The 23,577-nt window shown below is 31.6% G+C and overlaps 1 protein-coding gene across 7 annotated transcripts in view; it reads left to right on the forward strand.

Moving 5' to 3' along the window:
- The window catches only part of LOC116850659, a 50,029-nt gene that overhangs the window by 1,775 nt on the left and 24,677 nt on the right, over positions 1 to 23,577 (forward strand). For 4 of the 7 annotated variants that reach the window (XM_032829190.1, XM_032829188.1, XM_032829189.1 and 1 more), the window contains exons 2-7: positions 8,848 to 8,943; positions 12,949 to 13,128; positions 18,968 to 19,174; positions 19,862 to 20,115; positions 21,397 to 21,586; positions 22,117 to 22,306. In XM_032829190.1, the coding sequence (XP_032685081.1) occupies positions 8,848 to 8,943; positions 12,949 to 13,128; positions 18,968 to 19,174; positions 19,862 to 20,115; positions 21,397 to 21,586; positions 22,117 to 22,306 (1,117 nt within the window). The remainder of the gene's footprint in view (positions 1 to 8,847; positions 8,944 to 12,948; positions 13,129 to 18,967; positions 19,175 to 19,861; positions 20,116 to 21,396; positions 21,587 to 22,116; positions 22,307 to 23,577) is intronic. The other 3 variants (XM_032829192.1, XM_032829193.1, XM_032829195.1) reach the window with 1 other exon arrangement.

Raw genomic sequence — 23,577 nt, forward strand, 5'->3', positions numbered from 1 at the left:
ATATATATATATATATATATATATATATATATATATATATATATATATATAGAGTGTCGGATAATTGTTGACACACGTTATGTGCAGGTAGAACTTATCAAATTGAACACAAGATTCCTATGCCGTTTAGTAAACACAACCACATAAAATTATGAATTATTAAATAATGAAGATTGGTGAATCATAACATATCTATCGCATATGATAATGTTTGCCATCATATGCTTGTATATTAGATCAAACTGAACAAACAAGTTCTCTATCATTTTGCGTATGACCACGTAGATTTTTAGTTATTAATCAAAAAATATTGATGCGTGACTGTGCTATAACGTGATTATTTTTCTATTTTTTTAAATTAATTAACTTAACCTTGGCTTTTTGAGGATAAGGATGTATGTACAATTAATGAAATTGTGTATTGTGTGGTCGCAATGCGACCACACAATACACAGTTGGGTTTTTTAAGAACTGCAATGAATGCGATATATCGCATCACAATTTTGTATCACAAATACGATTTTGAATCGCGCATGATTTTATATCGCAAATACGATTTTGAATTGCGCGCAATTTTTATACTGCTAACGCAACTGTTAATCATAAGGAAACTTGGTGCATGATGGAACTTTAATGTTTAAATATTAATGTTAAACATATTAGAAATAAATAAATCAATTCTGTCTTCGCGCGCGCACACGTACTGCATAAAAATATTCTTTAAAATGTCCACTATAAGAAAACACAAATTTTACTGTGAAAGAATAGTTCAAAATAAAAGTATAATGAAGTTAAATATTTTTTTAAAACATCGCTTAACCTCATTATGCTATTTACGCAGGACAAAATGGGAGATATTTTACAAAACTTGTTTATTTTTTATCATTAATTTTTAAACGTTTTAAAAAATAACTTATTAAGACATCCTTAATAAGGATGTGTTATTGCATGTTTAATTAATTATAATTATTTATTGACATTTTTCTTAAAAATATCTTTTTTATGGGCTTTTTTATTAAAATATTAATGACAATCAATATCAAGTGTAGTAATCTTAGATAATCTTCTGAAACATATATAACAAAAAAAAATATATATATATATAAATCATATATAAAAATAAATAATGCAACTTAATATTTTAAGGCTGTTATAATATTATAATCCTATTATATCTCTAAATGTATAAATTTGCGCACGCGCATTAGATAATATGAAATATCATAGATTGTCGCGATATATGTACAAATATTTAACTATAATGACGAGTGATTTTGAATTGCAGGCGCGATTTTTAATGATAAACGCGATTTTGCGATAAAGATCGCGATTTTGCGATCAATTGCGTATCGCATTGCGATTGAAGAAACAAAAATCGCAGTGCTTGTGATATATCGTACATTCCTATCATAACTATTCGAAATATCTAAAACTCGAGAATCATCACAACGGCACCCATAGGGTTTTAAATCTCTTTTGAAATTAATGCAGAGCGCGCCGCCGCAACGTCTTCCGAGTTTCATAAGAAATGTCGAATGACGGGGCGCAAAGTCTTGAGAGGACGTGTCACGTCGTGTCGTCAGAAAAGCGGCGAAGATGCGGCACGCGTTTTCTGGGTTCGCGCATATGTAATCGACGCGGAACTTTGTGCGACTCGTCACGCTCGATAATGCGAAATATCAGCTCTTCTCGAGGGTGACTTCGTTGGCGAAAAAACGAGGAGAGAAGAGAATGGGTGTATGTGTGTGTAAATGTGCGCGCATGTGTGGTGGGTCGAGTAGGTCGAATGGTCGCGTGGAACACGATGACTCCTCCTGGATGTATTTGCCGCGGAATTACAGCCAAGTGAAAGACTCGTTTCAATGTTACAAATGTTCGTTTATGAAACTTTCATCACTCCTTGGCAGATTAATCGCGTCGGGCTTCGCTTCATGTAGGATCAAGTGCATCATTGCCGCGTCCGCAGACAAAGCAACTTTGTCAGATGCAGCGCGCGCGGAATTGACGCGGAATTGCGGACGCTTCTCCAAATTTTGCCATTTAGAAATTAATCCTTGTGCTGCGCGCATTATTCATGGAACACGTTCGAAAAAAAAAACAAATATAATTTTGCGCTTGGTTATATTGGAAATTGTTACCTTAATATCACGTAATAGCGTTATTTAGTATAACTCTGAAAAATATCAGTAAAATCCTTTTGTGAAAGTAATTTCCAACGTGTGACTTTCAAACATACAAATATTGGATATAAAGAATTATCTTGGGAATCTTTTCCTTCTTACCCCTCCTCTCTTATTACTCTTCTCTCTATTGAAAAGACATACAGATATATAATTCCTATAGTTTGAAATATATACACGGAGAGAATATTGTTTGTTTTTTTATCATTTTTTATCATAAATCAATAATAATTATTATTTTAATTTTACCATATGTTTCTAGTAGTGCAGGAATAGTCAGTAAGGTCTGTTTTGCTAAGCAACGTAAAGAATATCACTAGCAACATAGCAAATTTTTCAATAGTATATTTCAATTTCTGATATAGAAATAGAACACAGTGGCGTAGGCAGGAGGTGGGCTGAAGGGGCTGCAGCTCTCCTCGAAATTAATTTTCTGGGTTACGCTAAATGTGAGAAAAATTTTTTCAAATAACCTTTTTTTTGCCCGTTAAAAATAAAAAGTAGAGCCCCCCCCCCAAAACTTTTTCTGGCTACGCCACTGATAGAACATATGAAATATATTTGAAAGGGTAATTAATTTTGTGTGTGTGCGTGCGTGCATGCGTATTCTGTGTGTGTATAGTGCAGAATGTCAACCCATTCCTCGGTTATAAAATTCTATAGTAATTTTTACTACAAACTCTCTTCGGGTAGATGTTTTACGTATCTATCTAAATCCTAAACATTTCTATCACGTGTTTATTTAGCGTGCTAAACGCTAAATAGCAATTACTTGCTGATTTGTTTAAATAATATAATGCATTATTATCCTATCGTCATAAAATATACAAAGTATTCAATTCAGATGAGACTTTATTTTTGCCGATTTTTATGAATCAAAAGCATATCGCTGTTCCAACTTCTAAAAATTATTAGTTACACAGATATATTTCTACATTTACTTCCTCTTTATTATAATAGTAACGAATAAATTTGGACTGTGAGAGAAAGGAAAAAATCATGCGCAACCTAGTGAACAGTTCAACCTTATTTAATATTTTGAGGAGAATCTATTGGACAACTAAAAGCAAAACGTGAGATACTTAACAGCATTTTAAGTGTCAATCGAGCAGATGGTTGAATCCATATATATAAAATTTATATATATAAAATATTTTCATTACGATCTATTGTGGTTTTTTCATTATCCATCCCGTATATAACCATCTACTCGATTGACACTTAAAATGCTGTTAGGTGTCTCACGTTTTACTTTTAGTTGTCCAATAGATTTTCCTCAAAATATTAAATAAACAGGCTGTTCACCACTAGGATGCGCATGATTATTTTTTTCTCTCACAGTCCAAATTTATTCATTACTATTATAATAAAGAGGAAATAAATGTAGAAATATATTCGCAGGGTCTAATAGGAAATTGCATGATATAATCTTTGGAAGACGGAACAGCGATACGCTGCTCTGATTCATAAAAATCGGTAAAAATAAAATCTCATTTTAATTGAATACTTTGTTTATTTTATGCTAATAAGATAATAATGTATTATATTATTTAAACAAGTATTAAATAATAATATAAAAACTAAATATAATAAATAATATAATAAATAACTAAATATTTTTATATGTAAAACTTTATAATATGTAAATCTTCTTATTTGTTTCTTATTCTATATAGAAAGTTTTTATTTCTTAATACATTTTTAAATAAGCTAAAGAAGCAGTCTATCATACCTTTCTTTTTCCTTTTTCCTTCTCCTTTCTTTTTTTAAAATGATATAAAGATTATATAAAGATAATATAAAGATTATATAATCTTTAAGACTAAAAGGTATGTGTGCGTGTGTGTATATATTTTATGTGTGTGTATCTATCTAAATCCTGAACATCTTTTTTTCACTTTTTCATTTAAATCTCTAAATGATAACAATTGTTGGATGATTTGTTTAAATAATATAATGTGTTATTTTCGCATCACCTTAAAATATTAAAAATATTCAATTAAGATGATTTTATTCGTGTCAACTATTATGAGACAAGGCAGCGTATCGCTGCCCTGACTTCCAAAAGTTAGATGTTTCAGAAAATAAATAAATCTATAATAAAATATTCCTATACACACACACACACACCGCTTTTTCTTTCTCATAATACTAAGGAATATAATTAGACGAAAAAAAAATTATGCACCATCTAACAGTAAATAATTCAATCAGCTTGTTTACTTTACATATACAGGGTGTCCGGTAACTCACAAAGGAGCCGCGGTGTACAGATAGATTAGCTCAAATTGACCAAAAAATTCCTCTACCATTCTGGAACAATCACATAAAATTCTAAGTTATTAATCAAAGAAGATTCGTGAATAATCACATGTTATACGGTAGATGAGTTGTAATGACGATATCTGCTGTATGCTTGTATATTAGGTCAAACGGAACAGAAAAGTTCTTTTCCATTTTCCAACTGATCACATACATGTTTAGTTATTAATTAAAGAAATTTGGTGTACAATTGTGCGCGATAATACATCAATCATTTTTAATTAACAACTAAACATCTACGTGATCATTTGGAAAATGATACAGGACTTTTTTGTTCAATTTGATTTAATATACAAGCATACAGCGGTAAATATCACCGTCACAGTTCATCTATCGTATGATGTGTTATCGTATGACTATTCATGAATCTTCTTGGATTAATAACTCAAAATTTTACGTGGTTGTATGCAAAATGACAGACGAATTTTTCGTTCAGTTTGACCTAATCTACCTGTACACAGCAGTTTCTTCGTGAATTACTGAAAATATGCTGTATATATTTCTTTTTCTTTTTCTTTAAGACAACCTATCGGATAAAACGTAATAGATACCTAATAGTATTTTAAATATCGGTCTAGCAGATAATTGAATCCGGTGAGGATAATAAAAAAATAATAATAGATCATAATAAAACAATTTTATATATTCCTAATTAAATAATACAAGATGCTTCAAGAAAATGTTAATGCTTGTATAGAAATAACTTTTTTAGAGAAACAAAAACAGAGAACTGATAACATAAGGTATTATAGTAACTAATGTATTTTATCTTTATAGAGTCTTCATTTGTTCATCATCATGGTCAACACATTCTTGGAATCTTCTTTAGGTGATCTTCAAAGCTTTGAAGACTTTTGTAACCGAGTTTTTTAATACATATCATATAGCCTTATTTATAATTTTTTTAACCAATTTTCATTTATACAACTATTTCGATTTGATTTATTTCTTTGTCAATACGAATGATCATGCGACGTCTGAATGTAAAATCGAGATAAAAAGATAAAAAAGAGGGAAAGGTAAAGGCGGGGAATGACGAAATTGATTCTTTAATCTATTTAAGGATATATTAAGAATAAAAAGTTTTCATGCGCTACGAAGTTTTTTAACATTATAAATGTTGTTTTAAAATTGTGTGGACTTTTTTTATATAAAATATAATACAAATTCGGTATAATGCTGTAATGAAAAAGTCAGGAGAAGCATATGCAGAAATTAAAGGCGAGTGGTTTATGTTTGAGATATATTCGCGAGTGAAAACCAGCGTGAAGTGAATTATTTCGCCCGCATTCCCTTCACACGACGACCCATCTATCTTCACAAAAAATGGTTTGCATTATGGGTAATTGTCGTTTCGAGCACGGAATCTCGTGACAGCTGACATTTGTCTCGACTATCATAAATAAATTACGGCGACATGATACAATTAGCGCGCCGCGTTACGAACAGCCGTGTGAGTTTTCTTCGTCGAATAAGCGATTTACATGGGCCAAGGTGCGTTACATCGTCAGGCTATATAAAAAAGCGTCACGGATCAGCGCCGTCCTTGCCACATACGGCCGATGGCGTCACTATGCTGGAATAACTTAAATTTCGCCAGAGACGCGGGCAGCACGGTATCCGCTTAATTGGTTCGCGTATCGAAGCGCACGTTTAATCGATCTTCATTATGTGCGTAAGTTTTGTCAAATTGCCGTCGCTGTTTGTACGAAAACTCGCTCTCGTTATCCGCGTTACAAAATCTCTGTGAAAATAATAAAAAAACAACTCCGCCTGTATCGGCAAAATGAACGGACTGCTATGTCGCTTTAGTTTCTTTATGTTCTTACTATCGATCGGCTATTAGCATAACGGAAAACTATACTAAATGTGCGCGCGAATCAATGATAAAGTGATTGATAATGTATAGTCGGTGTAAGAAAGGTTACAGCGGGTTTATCTCGATGAATTTTAGAACGCGTCCAAAATCCAATAGGAAATTGATCTTCTTTTTTAATTACTAAAAGACAACTTCAAACCCACTAACAATAACAACTCATACAACTTTGAGTGAAATTTAATTATAGTTTAAGTTGTTAATTAGTGTGTTGTTATTTATTCATTTATACATATCTTCTGTTCATTATTCACTTGATAAGAGGCACAGCAAATGGACAATACGTTTCATTACGAGTTTTACGCGTGACAATGGCAATTTTAAATAAATAAATAAATATCACAATATAGGCTATACCCAAGCACGATAGAAAATCACAATGACGTTAAAATGACGAAGAAATTATTGAATTTTGATTAAAAAGTAAGTTTTCTTAGTAATTTTTTCATTATTTTAATGTCATCGTGATTTTTTTATTCTGCCTGAATAGTTCTTATAGACTAGATACATTTTTAATTGTATTATTATTCTTTAGATCCAAAGTATTAATGATTTTCTTCTTAAAAAATAACTTCTTCTGTTAGACATCTGATACATTCTGAAATTCATTGCGACAAAAGTGTTGCAATCTTATCTCTACTGACTATGCCAAATTTTTTTACATTTTATGATGAATTATACACTTATACACTTACAATTTATAGTTTTGAAATGTGAAGCAATTATTATAATATCGTTTAACAGCTTCATAATAGTGTTCATCTTTTAAAATAGTGTTTATCTTCTAAAAATAAATAAATTCCAAAAACTCACATAAAAATTGTATGCGCGAACAATATCCATCGATCCTTCATACAAATTTACATAACTGAAAAGCCTTCAATTTGATGTATAACTCAAATAGATATACATTATTTTAATACAATATAGAGAATAAGAAGTATCCAGATTTAACTTTTGACTAAAGTATAATTTTCCATAGAACATGGGATATAGAAATATTATGTTAAATTTTTTTAGTTTGAGTTAGGTATGGGAATTTTATTTATGATTTTATTCATGATTGATGAAAATTGATATAGTCGGCATATGAGATCGTTAGAAGGAGACAAAAATGTTCTGTGTACGTTAAGAGAATATACTGAGAGAAAAATTATCTTAAAATCAACAAATATTTCCTTGGTGGATGCCATTAACATATTTAAATCTACATTCTCTTTACTTAAATCAAATATTGTTTATTTAAATCAAGTAAACAATATTTGATTTAAGTAAAGAGAATGTAGATTTAAGTAAATATGTTAATGGCACCCACCAAGGAAATATTTGTTGATTTTAAGATAATTTTTCTCTCAGTGTATCAACATAATAGAGGCTTCGTATTTTTTGCTATTCTTTTATTTGATTGTACATAAGAATTATAAATGCTTATGTAGATTGAAAGTACAGATGTCAATGAATGGCAGAATATTCCATATTATATAAAAAATTAAAAAAATGTTTATTTACAAATTTTTTAATTTCTGATATAATATGGTATAACATGGTATACTCCGCCATACATTGACGTTTGTACTTTTACTTTGCATAAGCATTTACGACTCTATACAACTAATTAGAAAAATAGTGCTGAATACGAAAGATGTTATGTCGAAGCATTTAGCATCTCCTAGCTCACACACACACATTACAAAAATATTACACTAACATTAAACTTAAGAAGTTCTTAAATATGTTGCTGAAGATGTGTATAGTAGCGATATTATCATAACTTTTTAAAGTGTTACTTTCCAGGACATTTGATAAATCTTAAAAATAAATATTACCTTAAAAATAAATATTAATACAAGATTTTCTTGGTTAATTGAAGATTGCTTTGTGTGGTTAAATTATTATTATTCCAATATAACTATCTCACTATCTTAAGCTAACATTTTAGTAATATTGACGTGCTACTTTCCGCGATAGAGAATGTTACCATAACATTGTATTCCCAAGCAAAAAATATAATTTACTGAGATTTTATAGCAACATTTTAGTAATAGTATTAATTATGATGTTATGTGGGATACTTCCTCGACATTATTGTTCTCCTGCAATATATAATTAATTGATCGTAACTGTTAATCTGTATGATATTTATCAAAAATTTCTTAGTGATAATATTATTTACAGTTTCAAGTTACACTTATTTCTGAAACGTGCAGTTGGTCCGATATACATTCGATACATCGTTACGTTCACACCGATTCCTCTTGACTCACAAGTCTAATTATGCATATAAATACGCAAGTAGGAGCCAGGAGAGGAAGGGAAGAAGGGAGATATCGTGCAACGAGCGATTGCGTGTCGCCTTGAATGGTGACTGAGCAATCATTGCGCGTGTGAAACATCACATGGCGCGAAAGCTATTATACAAAGGTGATGCATTCCGCCAATAATCATGATTGAAATCTTTACGTGTTTCAGCACGGCGTCGGCGTCGAATTCGTCCGTGTTCTGCCGGAAACGCATCCTCCTACCTTGTCGAACATCTTCTGTGAGTGCGACTCAAAGAACGACGTGGTACGTAAACATCTCGTTTCCGTTTATGCTGTTTTAGCCTTTGGAAGATCTTCCTTCCAGGGTTGCATTCCAAAACATCTTTTTCGAGGAAAATTTTACTTTTAAATCTATAGTTCATGTTACATACATTATAGACTTAAGAATAAAATTTTGCTCGGAAAGGACGTTTTGGAATGCAACCTAGGATAAGTTCCAAGTTTTTTCTCTCGGGCTTGTTAATACAATGATTGTGTCCCACAAATACAAGGATTGTATGCTTGATAGCAAAACAATTTGCACACTTTTTATTGAATGAAAAGCTGCAGAGCTTCAAATTGTTACAATTAAGGACGCGGACATACAGAAAAAACTTAAGCAGTACGTAAATTGACCAATCATAATCGATTATTCTTCGACCGTGAGGAGAATTATCGATTGTGATTGGCCAATTTTCTTACTGCTTAAGTATTGCTGCATAAGTTTTTCTGTGTGTCCCGGTCTAAAAAAACGAATGGCACACAGAAATCAGTAAGACTTAAGCAGTAAGAAAATTGGCTAATCTCAATCGATTGTTCTTAGGTCGTAAGAATTATCGACTGGTGATGGGTCAATTTGCTTAATGCTTACGTTTTTTTACGTATTCCCGGTCTAAGGGAACCGAAATGACAAGAACCGAAATGACAGTCGGCTAATCAAATGTAGCAATACTTCTCCTCAATGAGTTTTACAACATACTGCGTATCCAGTAAAGAAAACATCCTAAGAATGATTAAAAAACAAATTCTCTTTTTCTCTGTATCTCTATTTCTCTCTCTGTCTTTCTCTTTCTATCTTCCTCCCTCACCCTCTCCCTCTCTCTCTCTCTCTCTCTCTCCCTCTCTTTCTCTACTCTCTATTCCTTACTCTCTCTCTTCTATTAGACACGGGATGTATTATGAAATTCATAAAAAAAATGAGTAGCGCTTGTGGATGTTAGACTGTATGTGTATGTGTGTGAAGATAAGTTTGGCCACTATGATAAAATTGGTATAATTTGCAAGCATTTTGCAATCGATGTATAATTATCAGCGTTTAGCAATGCGGGAATATGTTTTGTATATGCGTTAGCGTGTCTCTTCATTTGATCGGTCTGCTTTTCCCATCCATTAATTTTACTATACTGATATATCATATTGTATAAGTTAGTATATTTTTTATTTATCACTGAAGAGGGACAGATTGAGGAACGAAACGTTTGGATTTTTGACTAATAAATTTTGTACTTTTAACGATGTAAGTCGCATTTGCAAGTTTTTACTTATCGGATTACACCATTACACCTGTGTATACATTTTTATTGTTCCTTAAATATTTTATTGATTAATGGTCACCACAGCCTTTCCAAGCAAAATTTATTTAATTCGAGAACAAGTGTTGAAACTTTTAATCAATTAACTATACAGATGGTGACAATAAAGCTAAAAGGGAGAATTTTAAAGTAAGAGAACATTATTTTGAATATTTATTTTTATATATCTTATAAAATAAGATATCGTGACAGTATATTGAATACGCGTGAGCAGTAACTCTTACGTCCGTATTAATAGTCGTTACTTGAAACTTGCTTCAGGTAAGACACTCAGATTTTAATTTAAAGTTATACTTAAGTTTGTTAGCTGAATCGCGGTTGCAAATGTAATATCACATATATTATATAATTTAAATAACAAATTCTCATCTAATTCTAAATTCAGATTTGAGTATTTCACGTAGGATAAATTTCAAGCAATCACTATTAATACGAGCTTGAGTTGTGACAATTTGAAGCTGCAACTTCACTCCAAAAAGTATACGAACCGTTCTACGATTGAGTATATAGATCCGTCGAGTAAAAATTATTTATTATTGGTATACGCTTTTAAATCTACCAATCACATCCATCTTCCGTAAGTTGATCAGTCAACCGTTGAATAAAAATAATTTATGATTGTATATTTTTATACTAAAAAAAGTGGTGGGATAAAAAAAATCGGCGGTCACGCACCTTCAAAGAAATATTGTATCTATTGAACAAATTACGCGTTAGTGCAATAATAAGTTGCATTGATATAGTTACAGATTAAATTGCAATCATTAAATCCATATACAGAGTGTTTCACTTTAAGTGATATGGTCGATTATCTCCCGAATCGATGATTTTATTGAAAAATGTTTCCAACGAAAGTTGCATGGCTTGAAGGAAGACACATGATGAAAATGTGGACTTGACCTTGAGTGACCTTGTCAAAATCAGATCAAGGTCATTAATGTTTTTTTAAATGGAAACCCCTATTTTTTATTACATATTTTTGTAGTTTATCGCGAGAGCTTTCCAAAACACTAAATAGAGTTACATTTCATTGAGTACTTCCTGAGTTATGGAGCTTGAAAGTTAAGGCAAGACCGATCACTGATCCGGCTAACTAAGGCATACCACCGTTTGCTTGAACGAATTTTGTCCGTTCAAGCAAAGTCTCAATAACTCAAATTTTTTTTTTCTCAGCATAAACCACGTCTACCAATCACGTCCAAAAGTCGATCAATCAATTGTTGTTCGCTGAACGTAGTCATTGACTATCAAACGAATTATCTCGTATATAGTTAGCGTATGAAAAAAATCCTCAATTCCATACGCCAACCATGAATTAACTCGTATACATTTTTTTTATGAACATAAATTTTTATTATATGTTTTGGCATAACGTATGAGTTTTTTAGGTGACAGTTTCTGATGAGGAATGATTTTATTAAGTATTTGAAAGAATTTCATATAGAAAAAACAACATGCGTCACTAATATAGCTACACATATACCACAATATATATTTATACTGAATATATTATTTAAAAAAGATAAAAAAATTGTTTTATTAAATTGATTAAAACAAAACGTGATATCGAGCTGGATTCGATATACTCGTATGACCGAAGAGGAAAGTTAACATGATATATTGCGAATTTAGGCCTGATGAGATTCACACGTGAATTCAGCGTGCCAATTAACGTGTTAATACTTTGACAGCCACATTTATTTCGGAAAATTTTTCAACTATCGCCCACAGAATTCGAGAGCTCGCTTACACAGTATCTAAGAGAACAAACATCATGAAAAAAACTCATAACTTTTTTTATAAGTAATATATTTACACAATTTTTTTACAATTATACTAAAATTCTAGGAAACTCAAAAAGATAATCGATTTTTGGACCATCTTGTACGTAAATTTGTAAATTCAGTATTGTTTTGGAAATATCTTTATTTTTGACATGTAAATCCTAAAATGAGATTACATAGTGTTCAAGGAAAATAAATTGTATCAATACATTTTATACATGATTTAACAAAGAAAGATATATTCCTATTATTCAAAAATAATTTTCATGAATGGAAAGCATAAAATATTGAAATAGAATATAGAAAAATATTAATATCCATTTAAAACTAATATATTTAAATTAACAATCACTGTTAGAAGAACTTGAAAGTCTTGAATTTCAACGATATTATAATTTTATTTAAATGTTATAATGGTCTTATAAGAAGTACAATATGACTATTGTATGTCTTCTTCCGACATTTAAAAACATATTCTATTTCAATATTTTGTGCTTTCCATTCATGAAAATTATTTTTGAATAATAGGAATATATCTTTCTTTGTTAAATCTTTCTTTGTATAAAATGTATTGATACAATTTATTTTCCTTGAACACTATGTAATCTCATTTTAGGATTTACATGTCAAAAATAAAGATATTTTCAAAACCAAAATGTTCTGCGTAATATCACATTTGTCAAGTGTCGATATCAAGAAATATTTCTTTATAAGGCGATAGCTTTATATTTGGCAGAATGAAGTTACGCGTGTAACAGTCATCAAAGTGTTGACAAACAATTCTTCAGACTTTAGATTTCAACCACTTTGAATCCCTAATAAACGAACGTGTCGTTCTTGGAGCAAAGATCTCATTAGGAGTGAACGGTCGATTGTCTTATCTCACGTTTTCAGACTATCACGTGCGACTGCGAAGCTACACCGGCTTTGCAGCTGAAGGCGTTTCGGCAACGGGGCGATAGGCTAGATGTCAATCATTATCGGGTCAACGTCAACCGTTTCCGTGCTCGATTAAACGTCGTCTGCATCACCGAGAAACTGCTAGTCGATCTGAAATGCGACGGTTGGCCGGAGGTATGCAAACAAACGCATAAAATCCCATTGTTGGTGGATTTCCGCTGATGTAATGCGCAATACTTCCGTCATTACAATTGTAACTTTTTGCTATTCATTCCTGGGCCACGATACACGTGTTAATGCAACGACATATACAGGGTGTCTTGACTTAAATATGCATGGTAGATAGAACTCGTCAAACTAAACAGAAAACTCTTCTACCATTTTGCAAACAACCACGATCATTTTTGAGATATTAATTAAAAAAGATTGGCGAATCAGTGCGCGCGATACGATGGGACGAACTCTGTCAGACAATCCTGAAACATGTATTATGTTGATAGTTTCTAAACAATAACGTATATCAAATGACGGTGTAAAACGGATTAAGATTTATGGAATAGAAATTTCCATAAATGTAAGACATAAACTTAAGCTGAAGAACTAACCAGTATATTTTAGCTTTAGATTTATATATTACAACTGATTGAAATCTTGATTATACTTCTGCTAAAAGGCAAATTTATCATCATATATTCTGTTTGTTTCTTCAGTTTAAGGGGGGAAATCACTATAAAACATCAAAAATAAGGGAATTTTCGGGAATTTTTTTGAAAAATGTACTTATCCAATCGCTTCCCAACTTTGTAATGTTTTTGCTTGTGTGTGCACATTAAAGTATTAAAAAAATATTTTTAAGTTAAGAAAAATATTTATAAATTGTATGTAGTGAAAGAAATTTTGAGTGTCGCGGCAGAATTGGCGCAAAACGGTGTGCACTCAGGCTCCTGTTGTATTCGTCTGAAACCAAAATAGGGAAAAATTTTTTACTCTTTATGGACATAATTTGTCGATGAACCTAAATAAGTTGAAAATAAGTTTTGTAATTGACAAAAAAGCAGCTCTTGAATCAAAAGTTCGATTTTTATTCATAAAAATCCATCTTTATGTATGCGAAAAAATTGTTTAAATAAATAATGTTATGGATTTTATAAGTTCATCGACTAGCAAATATAATAAACTAAATATATATAAAAAGGCAACTCGATTGGTCAAATAGTTTTTGAATTATCTTGCACACCAGTTTGAAAGAAGTCATTTCGAGAAAAACACGTTTAAAGTTTCAGGTATAGAAAATTGGAAACTTACAGCTGCTTTCTGCTAATCCACTATTCTTGCCCCATACAGCAAACCTTCCGCTTCTTCAAACAAGTTATTTTGCTCAAGTTGGTGTTGTTTACTTGCTATTCGAGCCTTTTTACTGCAACTTAGGCTGCGGCGTTCCTGTCTCTTTATTCGCTCGGCATCCTTACTATCAGTATATAACTTACATAGAGGCCCAATTTTAATTTCTAATATTTCCATTATCTTCAAAACAGCAAAGTAGTCTTCATTAAATATCCCAGCGGCAATATAGGTGGTAATTTTGATGATTTTAAGGCCAGAATGTACATGCTTTGGAGTTAACCGCTAAATCGTACTATTAAAACTTTTATTCGCATTTTTTTGTGTGCCCACTTAAACACTTTTCTAATAGATCTTTCTTAGAATGGTTTTTTCTGTTTTTTCAAACGAGTTTTTCGAAACAAAGCCGTTGCGAGTCACTGTGCGTTCAGACCCGCCTCATGTACTCGTACATGCATACGAAAAATAGTCCTGTATGACTATTTAGATTTTGAATTTCAAAACCAAACTTTGGGAATATATTCTATACATATAGTACTATTAATTAAAGTAACAAAAAAATCAATTTTTGTAATCCTTTATAGTGATTTCCTCCCTTAAGTTTATGTCTTACGTTTATAGTTACAGAAATTTGTGTGAAACACAAAGAAATACCAAAAAATGCATGACGAAATCTAGAAATATCGATAACGCAAAAACGATCATCATTGTCCTTTTCGGATTTTTTGTATGTGTAGATCTTATATGAATGTGTTCTGTTTTGCTTTACCATGTGTTTAGCGGAAAATATAATCATGTATATATAGAAATTTTCCTGCAAATCTTTTGCATACTTTTAAGCTTTTAAATTCAGTTGTAAATTCAGGAAAAATGATTATGCACAATCGTATAGAAAATAATATATGATTATAAATAAATTATATATGAATTTTGTCTTTGTACAGAGTCACATGTGTAATCATATACAGGGTATCCCATTACTACCGCATTATCTCTTAAGGGCGGATTCCTGAAGTAATTTGAAGAAATCCTAATGCAAATATGTTGAGATTACTTTTCAAATTATAAACGAAAGTTGACCTATTATACTAGCTAAAGTACGCGCACTTAAGTACGGTACAACACAGAGTGCTATAGATGCATGCACATGTCGCTTCTTTTCCGAATATTATCCTACGAGCCCCTACTTCATAGATAAAAAATCAATGCTTTTGACATATGCGTATTATGTGTATTAATTAATTAATTACTTCGATTTAATTTATTTTAATAGTTTACAAGAAATATTGATCGATTTACTGATATATAACAACCTTCTTTATCATAAGTGAGAATTTGCATAATATATGAAATTAGTTGTAAATCTCTGAAAGAAACGTCAAACACAGCTTATTGATTCCCATAAATGTATTGTGTGATATTTTATTCATAACATTTTGGCGAAATTATTATTATTTGCGATATGTGTATTTAAATGATAGAAAAGGCAGATTATTATTACATATGTTGTTATTGTATGGAACTGTATCAATATTTGGAAAAGGAGCGAAATATGCATGCACCTGTACCACCTGTGTGTTGTACCGTACCTGAGCGTGCGTACTTTAGCCAATATAATTGGTCAACTTTAATCGTTTATAATTTGAAAAGTATTATAGCCTCGACATTTTTGCATTAGGATTTCTTTCTTCAAATTACCTCAGAAATCCGTTCTTAAGAGATAATGCGATAGTGGTGGGACACCCTGTATATTCATACGGAAAAAAAATTATAAATGAACATGAAAGAAGAAAGAAATTGTTCCATTCAATTAAACGTTGACATCATGTGCTGCCAAAAGCATAAGCATCGATTATATTTATATAATCGTATTTTTGTTGTTATGACTTACATGATTTTTTCTTTTATACTTAAAAAATTAAAAAAAAATATGAAAAAATGTTTCCAATAAAAGTTATAGAATATCGAGGAGAAAAAGATAGTAACATTTATTTGATCTTAGAATGACGTTAAAAATTTCTGTCAGGAGGTCACGTATATGATTATATACGTAACTTTAATTTTTTTAATGGAATTATATGATTTTTTTCGGCATAAATCGATTCCTTTGGTCATTCTACGTACGAAAGTACTGAGATAAAATCATCGAAAAGTGAATGCTTCTCGAGATATTTTACATTTTATTTTGTCATTGTTCAAAGAATGAGATGTCTCGTAAACTATTTACTTTTTTACCATCTCAATACTTATGTACGTAGAATGACGAGAGAAATCGATTGGTAATATTAATCTTTATACACTAGTGCATCAATAAATTTGTAAAATATACGGAATTTTATTTAAAGTTTCTGTATATATATATTTTTTTATAACATATGAATTTGATTTTACCAGTTTTTCCACGTACAAAAATATTAAGATGAAGTGGTTGGAAAGTGAATAATTTTACGAGATATTTTATATCTTTTATTGAAAAATAATAGAATAAAATATAAAATAACGCAGAAGATACTTTTCGGTAATTTTATTCCAATACTTTTGTACGTTATATTATATTTATAAATTTTATATTATATTATAAAATATTATATAATTATATATTAATTATATTATATAATATTATATAATTTATATTATATTTATAAATGATCAGAGGAATTAGTTTATGCTGAAGAGACTACATGATTTCATTAAAAAATTTAATGTTTACTCGAGCAGGACTCTTTTCAAAGTCATTAAATATTACTATCTTTTTTCTTTCTCGATATTCTACATTTTTGTTAGAAACACTTTTTCATATCTTCCTTAATTTCTGAGATATTAAACTGTTATGTTATTAAAAGTTATGTAGGCCACATTGTATAATTATACGTGATTATATTTCTGGTCATACATACATACATACAGGAACAAAATCCATATATGATTTTTTCGTCTATATTCGCCGTTGCCAGAAGATTAGGATCTTAAAGGAGAATTTACACTTTGACAAAAAAATAAAAAGTGAAAGGCAGAAGCCAATTAAAACTCGCGTTGGTGGTCAGATGATAGTCAATAGTTTCTGTTTCTTACTTTTTTGCTAAGGTATGAATTTTCCCTAATCGTATCTTTTCAGATTGTCCTACAGAATTGACATGCGTACAGATTGAACAATTTTCTTTAATATCTAAAAAGAAATATTTCGGTTGTTCGCAAAACCGTAGAGGACATTTTTTTAATCTGATGAGTTTTATTTGCGTATGAGCGTTATTATGTTTATATATAACTCGGAAACAAACATTTTATATAATTATAAAAACATATATGATTATATATATAAGTTATATATAATTATATATAAACCATGTATAAATTTGATCTTTATATATATAATTATATGTATAATCATAGATAATTGTAAGGGTGAGTCAAAAGTCCCAGACCAGTGAAATATCTCGAAAACTAAGCATTTCCGAAAGAAATGTTTCCTACAAAAGTTATAAGGTTTTAAATGATCTATTCACTGATCTGGTCAGTCTGACCTTGGATAGCGTCGCCATAGTCAGGTCAAGGTCAATTTTGCTTTTAGAAATATATATTTTTATTGCGGAATTTATTCTATGTAAAGAAACGAACAACTTTTATTTGAAAAATTTTTTCATATAATTCCTATTTTTTAAGATATTTGCGGAAATATCTACAAAATTATTGACTTCAATAATTTCTTACTCCAATTATATCAATTTTACTGAAAAATGGCAAGAGATAAAAATTGGTTTTTTTTATCTCTGAGAATTTTTTCAGAATTTTTTATTAACTTTTTAGTATTGTATTTTCTTGTATTTTCTTGAAGTACTAAAAAATTAATAAAAAATTCTGAAAAAATTTTCAGAACTCTATGAGACAAAAATAAGCAATTTTTATCTCTTACTATTTTTCGGTAAAGTTGATAGAATTCGAGTAAGAAATTATTGAAACCAATAATTTTGTAGCGATTTCCGCAAATATCTTAAAAAATAGGTGTCGTATGAAAAAATTTTTCAAATAAAAGTTATTTGTTTCTTTACGTAAAATAAAATTCCGTAATAAAAAAAATACATGTTTCTATTTAAAAAGCAAGGTTGACCTTGACTTGACCTTGGCGACGCCACCCAAGGTCAAACTGACCAGATCACTGAATAGATCATTTAAACCCCTACAACTTTTGTAAGAAATATTTCTTTCTTTTCGGAAATACTTAGTTTTCGAGATATTTCACCGGTCCGGAACTTTTCACTTACCCTGTATGTGTCTATACGGAAAAAAATCCTATTGAATAAAAGAAAAAAAGAAATAATTTTATTCTATTAAACGTCGACATCATATGGACTGCTAGAAACATAAGCATTTATTTCGATTTGTACAACAACATTTTTCTTGATATATAATAATTGCGCATATGATTATATATTGCTATATAGAGACAAAATTCATGTATAGTTATTTTTTCTCAGAATATCCGGACACCCTGTATAATGTATATGTTTATGTAATCGGCGTCGTTTTGCGCTACACATACGCAGGGAGAAAAATATTGAACACTTCGTAACGTGCGTTTTCTTGACGAATATCGCAGGAATCGGCGAGAAAGTGAGAAATAAGAAATCGGCGCGTGCTCGATGAAAGGATATTATTTACTGCGTTTCCGTATCAGGTGAAGGTCTCTCTGGCGGCGGTGGGCACAATAAAGAAAGATCTGGACGAGAGCCAGTTGCAAGAAGTGGTTACGGAAATCGTGGTGGGTGCTCTGCGAGGCACTAACGTTCACCTCAATCTTTCTCAATACCCCACCTGTCCTCGATTATGGAGAGAGCCACCTCCACAGCCGGGCTTCTTATCGCCCATACACTACGACAGCATGGTAAGCGATTGCCATTGAGCAGCGATTGTTTGATTAAACGTGTCTGATTGTAACAAGACAGAAACAACGCGTATATTACATGTTACTTATCGAATTAAGGCTTCTAGTCTTTCGCCGTGATTATCTTGATTGATAAACACGTTACACACGAAATTCTTGCAAAGTACGTTGAAATAAAAAGTCACGTTTGTAAAATGGCGCTTGTAACAGATCGATATTTAAAAAACACGGAAAACCTTTTTCTTTAATAATATATGAGTTGTAAAAATAAACAACAGCCGCAAAATTAATGTGACATATGACCTGCTTTCTGGTTACGTAATTTCGTCACGTAAATTTTATCGTTGGATTGATCGTTGGAGTAAGTTTTCAACATATTTTACAAATCAATCGATATGGACGTGTTTTTTCATTGCAACATTTTATTTTGTAAGGACTTCGAGTGTACGTTTTCTCACTTTTTACGTGACGTTCTAAGATGGTCACGGCGAAGAAACGATAGCCTTAAAAGTTGAAGAAAAGAATCAAGAAAATAAAATTGAACAGAAGAAAAAGTAAAGGATCTTCTCATTGTGTGTACCTTTGAAAAAGTATTTCCATTATTTTCAACATGTCGAATTAGCTTTTATCACAACGTTACTGTAATAGCTCGTTACTGTCGTATTCACTGTCGCGCTTCGTTCGTAGAACGTCTCGAACTCGATGCTACAGCCCCCGCTTCAACGTCTTCAAGCGCACTCCGCGACCTCGCCAGCACCGATGCAATATGTGCCCGGCGAGAGGCGGCTGCTCGTGAAGGTCGTGAGGGCTGCCGACCTCGGCGGCCAGCAAGGCGCCTTGGAACCCTACTGCGTGGTGGAATTGGATGAACCTCCGCAGAAGAATCAGACCGCCATAAAGAAAGACACCAGGAATCCGCTCTGGGATGAGGCGTTCCTATTGTGAGTCTAACACGCAATCTATTCACTCTCGTTGTCTCGTGCATTCGTTATTCGTTACTCTCTGAATTTCTTAGAGTGAAATCTCACTCAAAATAAATGAAAGTTCACTCGAGGCAATAGTGAAGATAATACTGTCACTCGGAATCACAAGAGAGAATGTTTGAATCGTACAGTGAATTAATAATATATACATATTATTAATTCATATAAATGAGTATTTTTTTAATCGATTTTCGCATAGAAATTTTTCAAGATTTTTCTATGTGTAGCATAGACTAGAATGTCCAAATGTATCCCATAATAGGCTGTTGGATACTCAATTCTCAATTCTCTTGCTTAAAAGATTTAATAGAATGAGATGAAGTTATATAATATTTTGATGAAATTTATTTTTATGAATTTTTATTTATGAGTTTTTTAAGCAAGATAGGGATTTCATTCTTATTCCAAACATGGAAGTTTGTTTTGAATCGGAACAGCAATATTATGAGAACTGATGTTTCTTTTATTATTGAGTAAAATCGGTAGTTTAAAATTGGTATAGTTTTTTTATGAAACCAAAAGATTCTACTTTTAAACTATTGAACTATTGATTCTACTTTTCAACTACTGAATTTAATAGAATAAAAAATGAAAACAATTTCAAATACTTTAAATATTTATACTTTTTAAATATTTACATCTGCAAACTATCAAACTGTGAAATTGCAAACTATGGATATTCAAAGTGTTTCATATATTCTATTCTAATGTAAAATGAAAATCAGAGAAAATCGTTAGGAAATATTGCAGAGAATAAACGAAATCTGTTTGGCTTTCCTATCTAAAATCGCGTGGTAAAACGTTACACTTTTAGCCTGAATCTACGTAGATTTCCCAATCAAGGATTCATAATTTTTTTCTTAATTAGATTTCTTAATTAAATCTTAATTAGATTTCAAGAAATTTTCTATGAGAGTGAGAGTGAACTCGTTACCGTAACGGTGGTGCACATAAGATTCACAGGTTAATTTTGAATGAAAATATTTGCTCGATGATTCAGAATGAAAAATTCACATTCTACAATTGGAAATATACATATCGTGCGATCAAATCCGAGTGACTCGGCTGCCACCCTACTTTTCGAGTGGAGTTTCATTCTAGAAGATTTAGAAAGTACATTATTCAGCGTGGTTATTGTTTTATCTCATTTTACATTATCGACTTGTCGCGTATTCTATAATTATCTCGCGAGAGGACGGTCTGTGGAGGGGCTGAAAGCCTCGATATTTGCATTCTCAGCGACGTAAGTCACAACACGACCGAGGTGTTGTTGGAGGTGTTCGATCACGTGAACAAAACCCAGAGATTCTTGGGACTGGGAATCGTGGGCGTTGAGGAGCTTCTCGCGAATCCGAGCCAACGACAGATCATACCTCTTCAGGCACGACCATACGAGGAGGAGGACATTACCGGCACCCTCACGGTGGAGGTAACCGTTCTTCTACAAACAACGTATCAATGTACATCAGGATTGCGAAAGTTATCGTTTAAAAGTAGCTCGTCACCTCCACTAATTAAAATAAACTAATTATACAAATAACTAGTTATCGTTATTCAAACAATTCAATAACGAGTCGTCACAATTTCCGTTACTTTCTTCGCCAAGTCTTGAAGATTCTTTTTGTTTTCATTTTTTACGATTTGCTTCTGTCCATCTCATGCATTATATATGCGCAAAATAATGAAAAAAGTAACGATTCTCTTCTTCGTCGTTACCGTTATTAACGAACAAAAATAACGCCGTTATCAAATGTTGAGTAAACGGCTTTATTGAGAAAAAAATCTAGTAACAGTAACGACGTTACAAGCAACACGTTACTTCCCAACTCTGACGTATACCACCATATAAACTCGCGGTTAAATGTTTATATAAATTATTCTTTCATCAAAAATTCCTCAACTATAATTCGTTGCTCGTGTTTCGCCGGCTCGTCCATGTCATCTTCGTACCTTTTACAGTTCCTATTTATCGAGGGTGCAGAGGTACCACAAATCGGGACCAAGCCCTACAAGGTGAAGGAGACGATAAAGCCGGTCTCGCCAAGTCGCAACTACAGCCAAACGAACATCATCAGCAACAATAGTCTGAATTACAACAATGGTAACAGTACACTTATCTTGTACGACTCTGCCGCCCAGTCGGAAGGGGGTAATTACCGATTACTTACTCATCAGGCGTGGTGATGTGTGTGAACACCCGATTGGATTTTCTTTCGTTAGTACAGTGATTTGATAACCCGTTTCCTCGACCTTCAAGACAGACCCACCGCCGATCGTCTTTCTATTTGCAATAGCGATTGAATGTCGAGTATTGGTTGAGAATCGCTATTAAGCGATAGAAAGCGAAGATTTCACACGGAGAGAACAGTTTGGTCGAATTAACCTGGTAATGATTGACCTGCACTGAGAGAAAAATATGGTTACTTTTGCCAAAACTATTTTGTAATTTTAATCACAAAAATAGTTAGAATAATCATCTTTCTAATAACATTAACTATTTAAATAGTAGAACTATTTAAATAGTTAGAATAACCATTGTTTTAGTAAGTGTTATTAGAAAGATCGTTATTCTAACTATTTTTGTGGTTAAAATTACAAAACAGTTTTATTGGGGGCAAAAATAGCCATATTTTTCTCTCAGTGTGGGAAAAAGTGATTATATCTGAATTTTTCGCTTCCACATGGTTACATATAATCATATGTAATTGTACAGGATATCTGATAATTAATGGCATACCTGTTGTATGCAGATAAAACGCACTGGTGGACAATCACGCATGATACGGTAGATGAGCTGTGATGTCTGTATGCATATATATTAAATCAAACTGAATAATAAATTCTCTACCATTATGCAAATGATCATGTAAATTTTTAGTTATTAATTAAAGGGAATTAGTGAATGACCGCGTACTACGCAGTGTAAAGTGTGATGGTAAGCACGATTTTCGTTATGTGCTTGCACATAAGTCAACCTGGACTAGAAAGTCCCTCACCATTTTGTAAACAGCCATGGATTTTTGAGTTGTTAATTAAGGAAGATTGGCAAATAATTGTGCACCATAGATCGCTAATCTTTTTTAATAAACTTAAGATTTTATGCGATTACTTGCAAAATAGCAGAGAAATTTTTTGCAACATGCAAACACACAACGGAAATCGTATTTACTATTACACCCTGCACCAAATAGCGCGTGATTATTCACTAATTTTCTTTCATTAATTAATAATAATCTTCTTAAATTGGTATTAGTTATATATAATTATAATTATGAATATAATAATTACATATAATTAAATATAATTATATATACTTGTGGCCATACATAGAGATAAAACTCATACATATAGGATACTCATTTATAATTATATATAATTATATATAATCACCTTTTCCCAAGGAAGCAAACGCTTTTTCGT

This window comes from Odontomachus brunneus, unplaced genomic scaffold (genome assembly GCF_010583005.1).
Source record: "Odontomachus brunneus isolate Ranch 3 - 2012 unplaced genomic scaffold, Obru_v1 Obru_scaffold_151, whole genome shotgun sequence".
In the NCBI taxonomy this organism is placed as follows: domain Eukaryota; kingdom Metazoa; phylum Arthropoda; class Insecta; order Hymenoptera; family Formicidae; genus Odontomachus; species Odontomachus brunneus.